Genomic DNA, 17440 nt, shown 5'->3' with positions numbered 1-17440 from the left:
CAAATAAACACTATTTAGCAATGAACTTGGGGCTGATGTCTGAAGAACTAAAGATTAAAAACTAAAGTTGCTAAAATTATATTTTTATCAGAATAAAAAAGTAAAGTATAAGAATTTTAGAGAATGAAATACAATTACAAGTTACAACCTATATAGGGGTTTCTGAACATTAATTATTCATACTAAAATTAACATTTAGACTACAGCTAAAATTCTGAGAAGTATTAATATACACATTAATTAAAATAAGGCAGAGCTTTTATAAGCTCTTAATAAAGCAACATAAACATTTGGGAAATTAATGTTAAGAAAATATTTTCTGGCAGGGTGCAGTGGTTCACACCTGTAATCCCAGCACTTCGGGAGGCTGAGGTGGGCGAATCACTTGAGCCCAGGAGTTTGAGATCAGCCTGGGCAACATGGTGAAATCCCATCTCCACCAAAACTACAAAAAATTAGCTGGGTATGGTGGTGCACATCTGTGGTCCCAGCTACTCGGGAGGCTGAGGAAGGAGGATAGCTTGAGCCTGGGAGGTAGACGTTGCAGTGAGTTGAGATCATGCCACTGTACTCCAGCTTGGGCAACAGAGTGAGACCCTGTCTCAAAAAAATTTTTTTTCTATATTTTCAAAGTAGTTTATAGGTTTGATTTTCTTTAAGAATTCAACAGATTCCAATTAAGTAAATGATATCTAAAATTTTTTAAATGTCATTTAAACTAGTTTTGTATTTTAGATAGGACTGTTTCCATTTAACTTATTTCTGATATTTTATTTTATTCCTCACTAATATGCTGATTCTTACTACTACTATAACAATATATAAGACTATGTACAAGTTTTCTTATAATGACTTTATCTTCTATCTTGCCTTAAACATTTTATTTTTAAAAAGTGTGTCCAATCTGACCACTATGAAAACTCCATTATGCTTGCAGTAGAAATGCTGCCAACTTCTTCCAAAGCTAAATTTGTTAATGTGTACCTTTTCCAGCTTCCTCAATGACTTGCCTCACTGCTTTCTTTAAACTATTTGCCCGCAACATGATTTCCCTTGGTTTGACAGCTTTCTGGGAGGAAGGTTTTGTAACGTCATCCACGAGCTGTTCTTTGCTTTCACCCAGGGACTCTTCACTGGACGATTCCACAGCATCTTCTTCCACAATGAGAGGGCTGAGGCCAGGGAGAACAGGTGCAGCCTGGGAATCTGTGTGCAAAGCCTGCAGCAGTTGTTCGAGCTTCTCGTTTAGGACTGAACACTGAGAGGAAAATACGGCAATGAGAAAAATATTCAAAAAGAATCAAGATCAGCAGACAAAGCACAAGAAATTTTTATAGAGATGTTTTGAAAGTTTAATCATTACAGAGAAAGATACTGAAATTCCCACCTTTAATTTTGTAGATGTTTTGGTGCTGGAAGCAGCTAATTTTAAAATCTCCATTTAATAGAGATAGACAATTATAATTTAAATTATGGCTTTTGATTTAGAGGGATGATGCCTTTATTGATGTTTACTACATGAAATAATTTATAATTTTTTAAGTTGGCACAATTATTACATAATTTCAGAGCCACTCAGACTCCATTTCATGGGGGAAAAATCTTTAGAATATTTATACAGCTATTTTTCTTAAAATAACACAACAGACACTTTATACAAAGGGATGCTTTATATGAAAAATTATACAAAATTTGCTATACATTACACAAAACATTGGATCAACTTTTTTAAAAAAGTAATTGACTTAATGCACCATTTTGAGCATCATAAATGGCACATCTGGCTGAGTTGTGGCAAACTCCCCTTCAAAGCTTTGGTTTGCAAAGGAGTGAACAATGCCTAAGGGATTATTGTCTCAAAAAAAGTGCAGGAAGGAAAATGCACAAGGATAAGGAGTGAAAAGAAGAGGGATACAGAAAGAAAAACATGCACTAGGCAAGCCCTTGTTTCTTTCTGCTTTTCTTGTATTACGAGAGGTGAAGAAACATTTAGGACTGAAGCTGTTGATGCTACCCCCGAGATACTTTTCATCTCCATACAATTTCCAGTACCTTTCCTCCTCATCTATTTGTCTTTGATGATATGCTGAGACAAGGTTACAGCAGAAATAGTTTAGAGACAGAAGTATGGCCAGAAAGGGTTTCTATGTTCTGAAACTCTCCACAGAACAGAAAGACAAGAGAAAAAGGCAGAAAACTTCAAATGTATATTTATTTCTATTTTCTTTTTCTTCCACTCAATTAAACTGCCATCTCCAGCATGGATTTGGGGAAGCCAATTCCTTTGCAAGCCCAAGATACTCAAGCCTTCTGTAAGAAGGTCCTGTTGTGAACCAATGAAAGCAAAGATAGTAGTTTTTAAGGTTCAGTAAACTGTTCTTATTTTAGTTTATAAAGGGGGAAAGAAATCTGTTAAGAAAAAGGCAATGCAAGAAGCAGCACTCTGAAAGAGACCAAGAATTGTAATGTCTAGGAAATCCAAAGAACCATGCTGGAAGATAGCTGAACTGGCCCAAATCTGTTTGGAAATGGAAAGCCTTGCTTTCTCCACTGGAGCCCAGCTGCATAGGATCCCCTGTGGTCTGACTGCTATGCATCTCCCCTTCAGTCAATCATGGCCAGGTGTGGTGGTTCACACTTGTAATCCCAGCATTTTGGGAGGCTGAGGTGGACGGATCACCTGAAGTCAGGAGTTCAAGACCAGCCTGGCCAACATGGTGAAACCCCGTCTCTACTAGAAATACAAAAATTATTTGAGTGTGGTGGCAAGCACCTGTAATCCAGCTACTTGGGGGGCTGAGACAGGAGAATCGCTTGAACCCGAGAGGCGAAGGTTGCAGTGAGTAGAGATAGCATCACTGCACTCCAGCCTGGGTGACAGAGCAAGACTCTGTCTCCAAAAAAAGTCAATCACTATGACAGGGATTTGAGTTAGGTTTTCAGTAATGCAGTTTTCCTACATGTTAAAGGGTAACAATAAAATAGAATATTTTTTAAAATCCTCAGATCTGATCTAAAGTAATTTTTCTCTCGATTTAAGATGTTTTGACAGGAAAACCACCTAATCAATTTAGCTTTGAAACACAGTTGAATGTGAGCATTGTCCGTAAACAACTCTCATGCCCTGAAGAGTCCCCTCTTACTTTACTGGCCACGGCATCAGCTACAACGGCATTTTCCAAGGTTTTGTCATACATCTTTTCTACTTTGGCAACGAAGTCCTTTACAGTTTCACATAGCGTCCTTTGAGGAAAAGAAGTTGTACAATTTAGTAAGCTTCATGAATTGATTTGCTTTGATTTATGAATATATTTAAAAAGAAACACAATTAAGCAAACTGTCAAATATCTGGGTCATCTGTATATAAATCTATGCTTCTATCTGCTGTGCAGTTTGTCTCACATAAGTTCCAGACATTCTAAGTGATAAATGCATACATGAATAAGCCTTGCTATATATTACTTAAATTATAGTAATTAATGTTATAAGAAGCTTTCCTCAAATATTTAAATTAAGTATTTTTAGATCCCATTTAAAAATGATAAAGCATCATCTTGCTTTCTCCACTGGAATTCTAAACTTACATATTTTCATAACAGAAATTACAGTGCCGAACAAAAATAAGATTGTCACTTGTCACTGTCAAGCCACGACTCATCATATGGATATTTTGATTGTTACAGTTACAATATATTATTACTGAAGAGAAAGAGGTTGTGCCTTATGCTGAAAACAAATCTGCCACTTGAGTTATATTCTCTGTAAATCTATTCATTTTTTCCTTGATACAGATTTCCTCTGTAAATCTATTCATTTTTTCCAATGCAATAACTACAAGACTAATTTAATTTATGTCTTGTTAGTGTCAGCAGTATATGGTTTACTTGTTTGTTTATTTTAATTACATTTGGCTTCTTTGCAATAGAGATAAGCTAAAAGACAAAATAACTTGAAACACTAACAAAATCTGCCTTTTGAAAAGCTTTGGATCTGGATCTGGATCTGGTGCTGGATTAAAAACAACAATCAACAGAATGGCATATGACCAGCTTTTTTAAAGCCAAGGCTTACGCTGATAGAATCAGGCTATTTTTTAAATCATAGTATTGCTCTCTATCATTGATATAAATTGAGAAATTTAAATTAAAAAAAGGTTCCAGCAGTTTTTTTTTCTATTACTTTTTCTTTTATTATACCTAAATAGTGAATGTAGAGTTATTAAAACAGAAATAAAATATATACTTAAAAATAGTATGATTGCAAAGTCCTACCAACCAGAAACGTGCAAATTGGAGAAAAAAACAATCTTAAGATGTATTTACTATAGGAAGACAAAAGATATTCTCCAACTATACACATAGTTTTCTACTTTATACATAAGACTTCCAGAAAATATGTGCAAAAGTCAAATAAATGAAAGTAGAATACAGATTTTCCCATAGAGATTAAAAAATTCTAAATTCCTAATTATATCTTTAATCAATGTTAGAACTTTTAAAAAAAAAAAAAGAAAACATTTTTAGAGATGGGGGTCTTGCTCAGTTGCCTAGGCTGGAGTGCAATGGTGTGATCATAGGTAACTGCATCCCTGAACTCCTGGGCTCAAGTGATCCTCCCAGCTTAGCCTCCTGAGTAGCTAGGACCACAGGTCCATGTCACCATGCTGAGCTAATTAAAAAAAACTTTTTTTGTAGAGATGTAGTCTCTCTGTGTCGCCCCGGCTGGTCTCTAACTTATGGCCTCAAGCGATCCTCCTGACTTGCATTCTCAAAGCAATGAGATTACAGGGGTGAGCCACTGCATAAGGCCTAGACAGAACTTTTGGCATTTCCAACATTTTATTCCCTTAATTTTGTTCTCTTCCTTCAAAATTGAACATAGTCAACTGTGTGAACCAAATACTCAGTTGAGGCTAACAACAGTCCACATTTCACACACCTGATGATTTCCACCATCATCTCTACTATATTACATATGTTAGACCCATACTTCTCATCACTAGTATTAGTACCCTTATTTATCAGCTTTCCAATTAATTTCTTAAAGTATGGGCAAATGACAATAAAATATGCACATACTACACTAACATAAATATGGCAATGGTACCCAGACAGAATCATAGATTGGCAGGCAGGGTCATCATATCTGAAAAATTCATTTTTCATCTAATAAAAAGTTCCAATTTGAAACTGAAGATGATGTAGAAGTATCAATGCATAATACATAAAAATCTCTAGCTATCTTTGTCTCTAGCTATCTTTGTGCTCTGAGGAAATATTTTTAACAACTACCTCACTTCACCAATTAAATGAAGTGGGTTGGCCTAAATTATCCCTAAAGTAGATTCCAAATCTAAATTCTATGGTTCTATGACAATGGCGTCAATATTCCTGCTAGTTAGTTATCCCATTTTCTGAAACTTTTGTACACAGAACAAAATGCATTTATTTCAAAACTTGGGGGGTGAGTAGAGTGCGTAAGTAAAAAACCTAATTAACTCCTACAGTTAAAGCTAAAAAAGTTTTTAAACTACTGACTAAATAAAAGGAGAGACATATATTGCAGCTAAAGACAACTTATTTAATAACTGTTTTTCATTTTTATTAATAAATGGTATCTATGATTGCTAGTTAGAGCTGTGATTCTCAGAAGATAACTCCTATTACCATACCAAATTTATGAAGTTCTAAGGTCAAAGAAATGTTGTTTCAGGTTAACCTACATGTTAGCTATGTTAGTGGAATACAACTTTTCCATTAGCTTTCAACATTTTAAAAATAGCTGAAAACAGTTAAGGCTACTGGGAATTATTATTGTATGAAATAAATACAAACATGCACAAGAGGGTTAAAACATTTTGCCTTAATATTGTATCACTGAATAAATAAATGATATTCACAAAAAAAGGGAATTCTTTATCTAGGTAGCAATTACAAGTGTGTGTGTGTGTGTGTGTGTGAGTGTGTGTGACTGTGTACACGCAGTATTTTTTTAATCATTGAGTTGTGCTCTTGTGATTTAGGTGTTTTACTGTATATGTCATGCCTCAGTAAGAATTGTTTTTTAAAGGGAAACCATTATAGAATTTTTAAGTTTTTTTTTTTTTTTTTTTTAAGACAGGATCTCACTCTGTCATCCAGGTTGGAGTGCAATGGCGTGATCACAGCTCACTGCAGCCTTGAACTCTCATGCTCAAGGGATCCTCTCACCTCAGCCTCCTGAGTAGCTAGGACTACAGGCACATACCACCACACCCAGCTAATTTTAAAACTTTTTGTAGAGATGGGATTCCACTATGTTGCCCAGGCTGGTCTTGAGCTCCTGGGCTCAAGTAATTCTCCCACCTTGGCCTCCCGAAGTGTTGAGATTATAGGCATGGAACACCATGCCTGGTCAAGATTTTTAAAGTCTTAAAGAGATATCACTCAAATGTAGTGTGTGAACTTTGTCTGAATTTTGAACAAATAAAGTGTGTGTGGTTGTTTTCTTTTTTTTAAAGACCTTGTCAAAATTCAGACAAGGTTCACAAAAAAATCTCTGAGAAAACTAAGGGAAATGGGATATGGCTTAAGTAATATTGATACTGTTAGAGAATTATTATTAATTTCTAGATTTTTAAAAAGATTATATGTGCGCACATGCGCACACACACGCACACACACACATACAGTCAGCCCTCCGTATTCATGGGTTCCACATCCATGGATTCAACCAACCATGGATTGAAAACATTTGAAAAAGAAAACAGATTGTTTTGTCTACATTGAATATGTGCAGACTTTTTTTTGTCATCATTCCCTGAACAATACAGTATAACAACTATTTACATAGCAAATACATGTTATTATAAATAATCTAGAGAAGATTAAAGTATGTGGAAGGATGTGTGTAGTTACATGCAAATACTATGGCATTTTCTATGAGGGGACTTGAGTACCTATGAATATTGGTATCCAAGGGGGTCCTGGAGCCAATCCACCATGGATAGAGAAGGAGGACTATATACCAAAAGTGCAGTAGAATAATTTTCAGGATGTTCTTAGAGATACTGTAGCAAAATAAAGTAGGAAGCAGATGGCAAAATGTTGGTAAATACTGAAACTGAATGATGGGTATGGTGGGAAGTAATTATACCAGTTTTGTTTGAAAATGTCCATAAAAAGAAAATTTAGAGATGCTGAGCCACTACCCATTTGTGATGGCACATGGAAGTCAAAGCTGCACCTCCAGCATGGCCCCTCCGGCCAGCCAGGCACCTCCAATGAGACCTGCACCCAGGCCAGCACCAGCAGCTCAGCTGCCAGCAGTGGCCCCATCCACTGCAGTTGAGTCTCCTGCTGCTGCACCCTGGCAGCCAGGTCTGATGGTCCAGATGGCAACCACTGCAGCCGGCGTGGCTGTGGGCCCTGCTGTGGGGCACATACTGGGTCAACCATCATGGGAATGGGGGGGTCTTCGACAGAGGAAGTAATGCTGGGCTCACAAGGCCTGACATCACTTACCAGGAGCCTCTGGGAGACTAGCTGCACAGCAGCAGCAGCCTTGCTTGTATAAGATAGAACAGTTTCTGGAGTGTTCCCAGAACTAGGGTGATGTCAAGCTCGGTGAGGGTTCCAATGAGGTGCTGAAACAGTGCAGACATGCACATGGACTGGCCTAATCAAGAAGTTCAACCGAAGACATGGAAAATCAGCTTTCATGACCAAGTAAATTTAGCATAAAAATGTAACAGATAGTGAAGGTATAAAGTGTGAAACCAGCAGTTAAGCCTTTCCTCTGTCATTCATAGCTTCCTTGCTTCAGAATTGCAGTGGAAGAGCATATTCTTACTGTGCAGAATTTCATTAAGATGGTACAGAATTTGGAGCTGGGTAAATGTTTGTGTGGCCTTTTTAAACCAGCTGTTGTGATTTTATTGTTTGTAAGATAACTGGAATAAAGTGATTTTCTTCCAAAAATAGTAATACTAAAAAATAAAATTTAACATATATTGTATTACTAGTACCAAATAATTACATATTGTCTCCTCTTTTTTCTCTTCAGCCTCTTTATGGCAAATTCCCTAGAATTGTATCTGGAGTTGTAAAGGCCTGGAAGCACAGATGAGTGAGTGACAAGAGGGGTCCTGCATCAGAATGGAATCTGCTTAAGGGCAGGCAAGCTGGTTAGGGAGAAACCCAAAGCTAGGGCTAAGAGCAGAGCCTTAGACAAAGAGTCAGGCCAAGGTCAAAGAAAACATCTGAAATGTAATCGGGTAAAACGTGAAGTGATGATACCATAATTTAATATAGCCCTCTGTCATTTATAAGCTCTATACTTATTATATTACTCAGCTTAATTATCCTAGCAGTTCCATGAGGGAGAAATAACAGGCCTTCTTTCCATATTCCCCACAAATAGGAAACAGGATTGAACACTAGAAAAAGCGCTGAATGGAAGCACAATGGCTGGCCCAGGAGAGGTGGGCTACACACTCTTTGTTTGGCGGGCAGTGCTGCTGGGGTTTTCAATGAATTATATTGCTTGATGGTGAAATGGACAGATCTCCAGTTTGTCCCAGGCCTTAGCACTCCCTGTTGTCTTTCTCATCCCAGGCCCAGTTCACACACCTAAGTGATGGGCTGGCCCTTGCCCTGTGAATCAAATGTATTTTGATATGACATTTCAGAGGACATTGCTAGAAAAGGTGCAAAGCTGTAATGGAAGCTTTTTAAAGGTATAGCAAGTCATAAGAGAATTATTTTTTTGTTTAATATAGTTAAGTAAATATTTTAACTGGCCACTTTTTATAGTTTGGATGTCAGCAAAACCTTTATATTGACTTTCATGTGTTTGATCACTACCTTTCATATATTGTACATACTTTTAATGAAGTGGAATTCTTGTTAAGAAATTTCCACAGATGCAAACAGGATAATTATAGTAGCCACTCCTTTTTCTCCCTATCATTCTTAACCTTAACACCTTTGTAATATAACATTTTTGGCAGTGGAAACCTTTTCTCTAATAAAATCTTTTTTTTTTTTTTTTTTTTTGAGACAAGATCTCACTCTGTCACCCAGGCTGGAATGCAGTGGCGCCATCTTACCTCTAGTACAACCTCCATCTCCCAGGCTCAAGTGATCCTCCCACCTCAGCCTTCTGAGAAGCTGGGACTACAGGCAGGCACCAACACACCTGGCTAATTTTAGTATGTATATTTTGAGTAGAGACGAGGTTTTTTCATATTGCCCAGGCTGGCCTTGAACTCCTGGGCTTCAAGTAATCTGCCCACCTTGGCCTCCCAAAGTGTTGGAATTACAGGCATGAGCCACTGTACCTGGTTCAAATACAATCTTACACAGAATTCCAATATTAAAATATTAAAACTCTGTTTTGTTGACATTAATAAATTAGATAGAATTAAATTTTCTCCTTTACAAGAAAAATTAAGCAATAAAGTTACAGATGACAGTTATAGTCTTCTATTCAATGCAGTTTCCAATTATTTCTGTATTTTATTTTAGTTACATGATTGTAAGGAAATTGTTTTCAATTAAGTAAAAATGGCAGAAGATGCTTTAGTCCAATATTTGCACAAAACAGAAACCTGCAGCACTGCCCGCCAAATAGTCTGCAGCCCACCTCTCCTGGGCCAACTAGTGTGCTTCCCTTGCTGTAAGCCATTCAATTCTTTTCCTGTTGTGAAGTCCTGTTTCCTATTTCTGGGGAATATGTTGTCAAAAACAATTGTTACTACATTTGTACTTTTTTCACAAGCAAATGTGTTTATAATGATTCATCTTGTCTTTCCTCAACTTCACTGTGAATTAAGTACATAATATACCAAAATTTGTGTATTTTTTCTTTACCACTTTCCCACCCCTATTCTTTCTTTCTTCCCCTTTTCTCCTCTCTTCCTGCGTAATAGTAACCCGTGCTTTGCTAAGCCAGAATTTGAATGCATTCTTTTGCTTATCAGTTGAAAATTTCAGTTGGTGTCACCCCTTCTTCTAGTCGACTTTCCAGTCTCTTGACATCAGCATAGGATGCTTCGAAACTAAATTCTAAATTCCAGCCAGGCAATATTTGGGATAATAACATCAAGTAGCTTTGGCTCCATGTACAAAATCAACTTCACTAAAATATGATAACTTTGAATTAAAATGTAATTATTCAATTTAAACATGCTGGGAAACATTATTTTGAAAAATCTCATCATTTTCCTTTTTCTAATGTGATGTAAACAGTTCCTAAATAGTAGTGTTTATGGAAATAATGAATTATAATGAAATGTGTTTTCCATATTATAAGTAATCATAAACATTTCCTTAAATAGACATTTAGGTTAATTAAACTCTAAACGCTTCTTACACCTTTTTGATAAAAATGTTTCAAATTAAACATTAAAAAAATACCCTCTAAGTATACACCACTGCAAATAAGATGCTAACATGATTTTTAAAAATCAATTCAAATTTAGTATATCTAATTTTATAAGCTACTTCCAAGATATTTTTTGAGAAGAAAACTCACAAAGAAATGACCTAAATGGTAGGAGCCAGCTATCATTTCATTTTCACCACATTTAAAGACTTAAAACCCACAACTCACTTGGCAGAAGATATGACCACTGCATGTTCATCAGAATTGAGGATTTTTGTAAGATGCGTTGCAACTGAGTCTTCATAAATCGTCATCTGAAAAAAAGAAAACTCTACACTGTATTATTGTTGCTGGCATTTATACAACTCACTTATTGCTGCTCCAGAAATGGAACCCTTCATGACATATGTTTAGGCAGGGTAATCACTATAATGAAATATATGAAAGAGTCATCATACAAAATAGATATTTCCTTTTGGCAAAAGGCTTTCAGTTTCTGGAATTCTTTAATTTATATTCTTATAGAAATCCATAAAAACTCCTTTACAAAATTTTTTAATGTAAAAATATTTCAATATAAAAATAATTCCTACAAAGTAGCACAATAAAAGCCAAAAAATCTAATAAAAATTGGGCAAAAGACTAGACATTTAAATATAAAAATATCCAAATGGCCCATAAACAGATGAAAACATATCCAATCTCAGCCATCAGGCAAATGGAAACTAAAACCACAATGCAGTACCACCATGCAGCTCCAAAATGGCTAAAATGAAAACAACTAGAAAATGGCAAGTGCTAGCAAGGCTATGGAGCTACAGAATTCTCATACGCTGCTGATGGGAATGCAAACTGATAACACTCTCACAAACGATTTGGTAGTGTCTCTTAAAGCTGAACATATGTAATGATATCACAGGACTCAGAAATTCAACTTCTATATCTACACCCAAAAGAAATGCAGAATTGTGTTCACCAAAAGACATGCACTAGGATGTTCACGGCAGCATTCATCTAATAGTAGAAAAGATGACAAATGACAGTGTATTTGTGCAATGGAAGACCATAGGAGAATGAGAATGAATGATTTATAGCCAAGCCACAGTATAGATCAATCTGATAAACATAACATTGAGTGAAAGAATCCAGGAACACATGAGAGCATACAAAATGATTCTATTTTATAAAGTACAAAACAGATACCAATCTATGCTATTAGAAGTTAGCATAGTGATTATTGGGGTAGGAGGTGGGGGTCTTGACTGAAAGAGGGCATGAGGGGGCTTACGGGGTACTTGAACACTGTCGGGTGGCCTGGCATAGATTTGTTTAGTTTGTGAAAATTTACCAAGCTATACATTTATGACCTGTGCACTCTTCTGTATGTATAATTCAATAAAAAAGTTTTCAAAAATGCTGAATACACTTTCGTATAATCACGTAAATAAATATTTCTTTTAAACAATAGTCAAAATGCCAAAAGCATCCATAATCCCTTTTCTATTTGACTCAAACTTTAACATCCTGTTGAAAGAACACATACATTTTCCTAATATGTAAAAATGTGCACAATATTTAAACAGCCTCATATTCAGAGCCTTACATCAAATGTATGCCTCAAATAATATTCCATTTCACACAGCTCAAAATTTTCTAGTATAAATGATCTGCTCTAGGCAAGCTGGCCGCCTATGCTCTTCTGCCTGACTCAGGTATCTTTTCATTACTTCCACCAATCAGCCTCAGTTTATTCAGACTTAATTGAAGATCCAATTAAGATTAAAAAGAAGATGCAACATTCAGAATCTTCTGTTGAAGATAAACAAAAATAAGTTTATTTTTAAAAAGCAAAGTTTCATTTAAAACCCTTTTGTACAAAAAAGAGAGATTTCCCTCATATCTTTAGAATTGTACCTCATATTTAGTGATTACACATAAGTGATAAAAGTAAATTATTTACTATTATTTTATATGCTAGAAAACAGACATTTCTGAAGTAAATGGAAGAAAAAAATTCTTTTTGTCTTTTTTGGAAAGAAAATTAATAACATTTACAAAAATACTGTTAATATAAAGGACTGGTTTCCATAAAAATGTGTTATGTTTATGGAATCACATAACTAAAAATGCTGCTGAAAATAAAATGGTAAATATATTAATCTTTAATAGTGATTATCTCTGGGTGGTAGGGCTACAGGTGATTTTATTTTCTTTTTCATATAATTTTGTATTTCCCAAATTTTTTTAGAAGCAGTTTTGGCTATCAGCAGTTTTTATGTCAGAAAAAGTTTTTAAAATACAATTAGCTTCTCTAAGAAACGGCCCCATGTTTGTAGTTATCATTCCTTGCCTTAGTTTTGACAAGATCATAATTTTCTTAATGACAAAACAAAGATTTCAACTGTAAAATAAACAGATGAATTTTCCTGGAGGGAAAAATAAGCTAGCATAGATCAAATGGTCTTAATTAGTCAGAGAATAATCCTTTGAAAGTCAGGTTCTGTTTTAAATCTACACCGCTTTGAGGTTTAATCAGAATGCTGAATCTTTAAAAATGTTAGTCATTTATGGTCTGTAGTAGAGATGGAATTAAGTGGTCTTTCTTCCTTTAACTATATCAACGGGCTTAACCCAGAGACCTGTCTTGCTGTCCCTTCAAAAGAGTAGGGGCCGGCCACAGTGTCTCATGCCTGTAATCCCAGCACTTTGGGAGGCTAAGGCAGCAGGATCTCTTGAGACCAGGAGGTCAAGGCTGCAGTGAGCTGTGTTTGCATCATTGCATTCCAGCCAGCCTGGGCCACAGAGCAAGACCCTGTCTCAAAAAGAAAAGAACAAGAAAAGAGTACGCAAAGCAAGCAGTAAGACAAAAATTGTATAATATTCTGGCCATGGTGTGTTTGGATACTGTTTAAAGAGGCTAACATCTTATAATCAAACAATCTAACGGCCAAAGTAGAAGATGAATAAACACTAACAGGAAACACCAGCTGACCTTCCTGGAGCTCTGCTGATAAAACGGAAAAAGGCAGGTAGAACATGCAGGGAGGAATTATCTGTGCAGGAGAACAGATAGTGCTTTACACATCTGTTATATCATTTAACTCCCACGACTTTGTAGCCTCACTTTACACATGAAGAGGCCCAGGAAGAGGAGTGACGGGGCACTCCCAGTGTGGGTGGTCATGGAAGGACTCTAACCTAGATTCAGGATTCTTCTCTCTGGGGGAGAGGACTAGAGGTAGTCAACGCGACCATACCCCAAAAATAAAATTAAGTTAACATGCTACCACCATATATTAGGAGTACATTTTCTCTCTTTTTTTTTTTTTTAAGACATCCACCCCCATTTCAAATGATAGGTAAAGGGTTAAGTCTTACATAAAATTCTTCAGATGCTTCTGGAGGTCCTGGAAGTAGGGAAGCTTTTGGTGGCAATTTGAGTTCATATGTCATTATACTCCACCTGAAGGGAGAAAAACTCTTTGGTCTAAGATTTCCTTAAAATTGGATAAACTAACTGTTACCATCTCATACACACACACACACACACACACACACACACACATTCATCAACTATGGTTTATTTTATTTTAAAACAACCAAAAATGGGAAAAGAGATCACATTTCAGTAATCTCATAAAATGTTGAATTTATAGTTTATGATTTCTACATCTTACCATTTCTCCAATTAGTGGCTTCCAAGTGTTTTAAGACCCATAGCCCACAATAAGAAATTCACACATGTTACAATGCCCCCACTTCTTCTCAGGTGCAATGCATTCTGACTTTTCCATTCTTTTCTGTTCTATTTTAAAAATAATGCTCATTGCAGTTTACTAACTAGGTTATAAATTACTAATGAGTCATAACCCGAAGTTTTAAAACAATGTCTTAAATTAAATAAATACATACTACCTATAAACTGTTACTCAATCACACTTGCCAAATCAGCTTATACATACATAAAAGGAAAATTAGCTAAATACCTCTTCTTAAATTAAGAATGAATGTAACCATGGGAGTAGGGGGAAAATATTAATAATACTTAACTGAAGTAAATTTATTTCAATTAGCTGTAAGTATTAATTTCAAAGCAAACATAAAATCATTTGGTGTTAGAGAAAAGCAATCAACTCAAGGTAAGTCCAGTTTTCCATCCAAAATAATAATTTCAAAATTTGGGAAGAAGAGTTGGGCCAGGACATTATTGTAGACTAACAAAATATGAAATAAAGGCCAGGTGTGGTGGCTCATGCCTGTAATCCCAGCACTTTGGGAGACTGAAGTGAATGAATCGCTGGGGCTCAGGAGTTCCAGACCAGCCTAGGCAACATGGTGAAACTTCGTCTCTACAAAAAAATTAAAAATAGCCTGGCATGGTGCTGTGCACCTGTAATCCCAGCTACTTGGATTGCTGAGGAGGGAGGATCACTTGAGCCTGGGAGGTGGAGGTTGCAGTGAGCTGAGATCACGCCACTGCACTCCAGCCCGGGCGACAGAGCCAGACCCTGTCTCAAAAAAAAGAAAAAAGGCCAGGTGCGGTAGCTCATGCCTGTAATCCCAGCATTTTGGGAGGCCATGGCAGGCGGATCACCTGACGTCAGGAGTTCAAGATCAGCCTGGCCAACATGGTGAAACCCCGTCTCTACTAAAAATACAAAAAAAAAATAGCCAGGTTTGGTGGCGGGCACCTGTAATCCCAGCTACTCGGGAGACTGAGGCAGGAGAATCACTTGAACCAGTGAGGCGGAGGTTGCAGTGAGCCAAGATTGTGCCACTGCACTCCAGCCTGGATGACAACAGCAAAACTCCATCTCAAAAAAAAGATGTAAAATAAAGATTTTTACACAGAAACAAAGCATAATAAAAGCAGTACCTTGACACATGAATTTTAAGAAAAGCATAACACAGCTGAAGCTACTGATAGAACCCAGAGGAAAATCCCAAGATCAATATTTAAACAGAGCCTAGTGTATCATTCAGCCTATGAGAATAAATGTTTGCATAAAAATTCAAATTCCCAGAAAGCCCCCCAATAGATATAAATTACATTTTGGGATATGTAAACTAGCTACTTTTAGCTACTATTCAACTCTTGACATGAAAATACTTTAAAAGAAATTTACTTTGGGAGGCCAAGGCGGGCAGATCACGAGGTCAAGAGGTCAAAAGATCAAGACCATCCTGGCCAACACGGTGAAACCCCGTCTCTACTAAAACTACAAAAATCAGCTGGGTGTGGTGGCACACGCCTGTAGTCCCAGTTACTTGGGAGGCTGAGGCAGGAGAATTGCTTGAACCCAGAATGTGGAGGTTACAGTGAGCCGAGATTGTGCCACTGCACTCCAGCCTGGCGACAAAGCAAAACTCTGTCTCAAAAAAAAGAGGCCGGGTGTGGTGGCTCACGCCTATAATCCCACCACTTTGGGAGGCGGAGGCGGGTGGATCACGAGGTCAGGAGATCAAGACCATCCTGGCTAACATGGTGAAACCCCATCTCTACTAAAAATACAAAAATTAGCCGGGCGTGGTGGCAGGCACCTATAGTCCCGGCTACTTGGGAGGCTGAGGCAGAAGAATGGCGTGAACCTGGGAGGCGGAGCTTGCAGTGAGGCAAGATCGCACCACTGCACTCCAGCCTGGGCTACAGAGTGAGACTCCGTCTCAAAACAAAAAAAGAAATTTATATTTGAAAACCAAAAGCCATTCATTTATCCATGCAGCAGATATACTATATTGAGCATTTCAAGGTCACGGGGTCTGGAAACACAAGGGTGAATAGGCTTCCCCAGTGAAGCTAACATTCCAGTGCAGAAAATAGGTATGATGCACGCAAACAAAACAATTAAACTTTGTAAATATCCAAACAGGGAAAACCACGAGTAGAAACATAAAAGTCAAGTTCCTTATAGCTGGAAATACTTTTCTGGTCAAAGACAGTTAAATAAATGGTAAATAAATCCATCCAAATGTCTGAGTTCCTTGCACCTTCCCACTATACCTCCCCACTCGACAGGAAATGGTTGGAGCTAAATAAAAAGGAGAAAGCAGCAGCAAGGGATGAAAAAGTGAGGAAGAGGTGCATATGAGTAAAAGCTAAGCAGAGGCAGAGGCCAGAAGGAAGGAACCATCTGGCCTACACACATAAAGGGGAGAGAGTGCAGAGTTGAGAAAGGACCCTGGACACTAGAGAGAGCAGGGATTGCAGTTTACCGTGCCCGTTCTATTACTTATTAGCTATTTAACTTAGATAATGTAAAAGCCTCCTAAACCTTTTCACCAGTAAAATGGACATGGCAATATTAGCTATCTCTAGGAGAAGGGTGATGATTAAATGAGACGATGCACGAAGTAAAGCAACTAGAAAGTGCTAGGCAGACAAAAATTAGTTGTTTTATTCCCACTGTATCCAGAAGACTACATTTTCATCTTTGTAAAATAATGCTTTTCTGACCCAACCCACAGTGTTGTTTTGAGGATCAAATAAATATATTTGAAAAACTCATCTAATTTAGAACATTAAACAATGACTTTTTAACTTGGTGGGGTTTTTTTTTTTTTTTTTTTTTTTTTTTTTTTTTTTTTTTTTGAGACAGAGTCTCGCTCTGTTGGCCAGGCTTCAGTGCATTGGCATAATCTCAGCTCACTGCGACCTCCGCCTCCTGGGTTCAAGCGATTCTCCTGCCACAGCCTCCTGAGTAGCTGGGATTACAGGTGCCCACCACCATGCCCAGTTAATTTTTGTATTTTTAGTAGAGATGGGGTTTCACCATGTTGGCCAGGCTGGTCTCGAACTCCTGACCTCAGGTAATTCGCCCACCTGGGCCTCCCAAAGTGCTGGGATTACAGGCGTGAGCCACTGCAACCAACTCACTTGTTCTTTACAAACAGTAAATTAATAAAGGAAACATAGGAATAAAATATTCCTATGTTTCTAACAAAGATCTTAAGTTTCTGAATCCACTTTGATTTGTGTGTGTGTGTATTTTCTTTAGTTTTGTTTTGATTTTGCATACCAGTAGGTATTCAAGGAATTTCACCATGGGGGTGCTGTTTCTTGGCTAACCACCTGAAG

At 37.1% G+C, this 17440-nt stretch overlaps 1 protein-coding gene and 1 pseudogene across 5 annotated transcripts in view; one reads left to right on the top strand and one right to left on the bottom strand.

Annotated features, from left to right (window-relative positions):
* Positions 1-17440, bottom strand: part of DGKH (diacylglycerol kinase eta) — a 202477-nt gene that overhangs the window by 53499 nt on the left and 131538 nt on the right. For all 5 annotated transcript variants that reach the window (XM_055245347.2, XM_063619041.1, XM_063619042.1 and 2 more), the window contains exons 13-16: positions 13744-13828; positions 10594-10679; positions 3144-3243; positions 985-1258 (exon numbers count right to left, since the gene is read on the bottom strand). In XM_055245347.2, coding sequence (XP_055101322.1) covers positions 985-1258; positions 3144-3243; positions 10594-10679; positions 13744-13828 — 545 coding nt within the window. The remainder of the gene's footprint in view (positions 1-984; positions 1259-3143; positions 3244-10593; positions 10680-13743; positions 13829-17440) is intronic.
* LOC129464219 (coiled-coil-helix-coiled-coil-helix domain-containing protein 2-like) lies at positions 7199-7813 on the top strand (annotated as a pseudogene).

Source organism: Symphalangus syndactylus, chromosome 15 (genome assembly GCF_028878055.3).
Source record: "Symphalangus syndactylus isolate Jambi chromosome 15, NHGRI_mSymSyn1-v2.1_pri, whole genome shotgun sequence".
NCBI lineage: Eukaryota > Metazoa > Chordata > Mammalia > Primates > Hylobatidae > Symphalangus > Symphalangus syndactylus.
The sequence above is the reverse complement of the archived record's forward strand: the minus strand, read 5'-3'. Positions and strand labels throughout refer to the sequence as shown.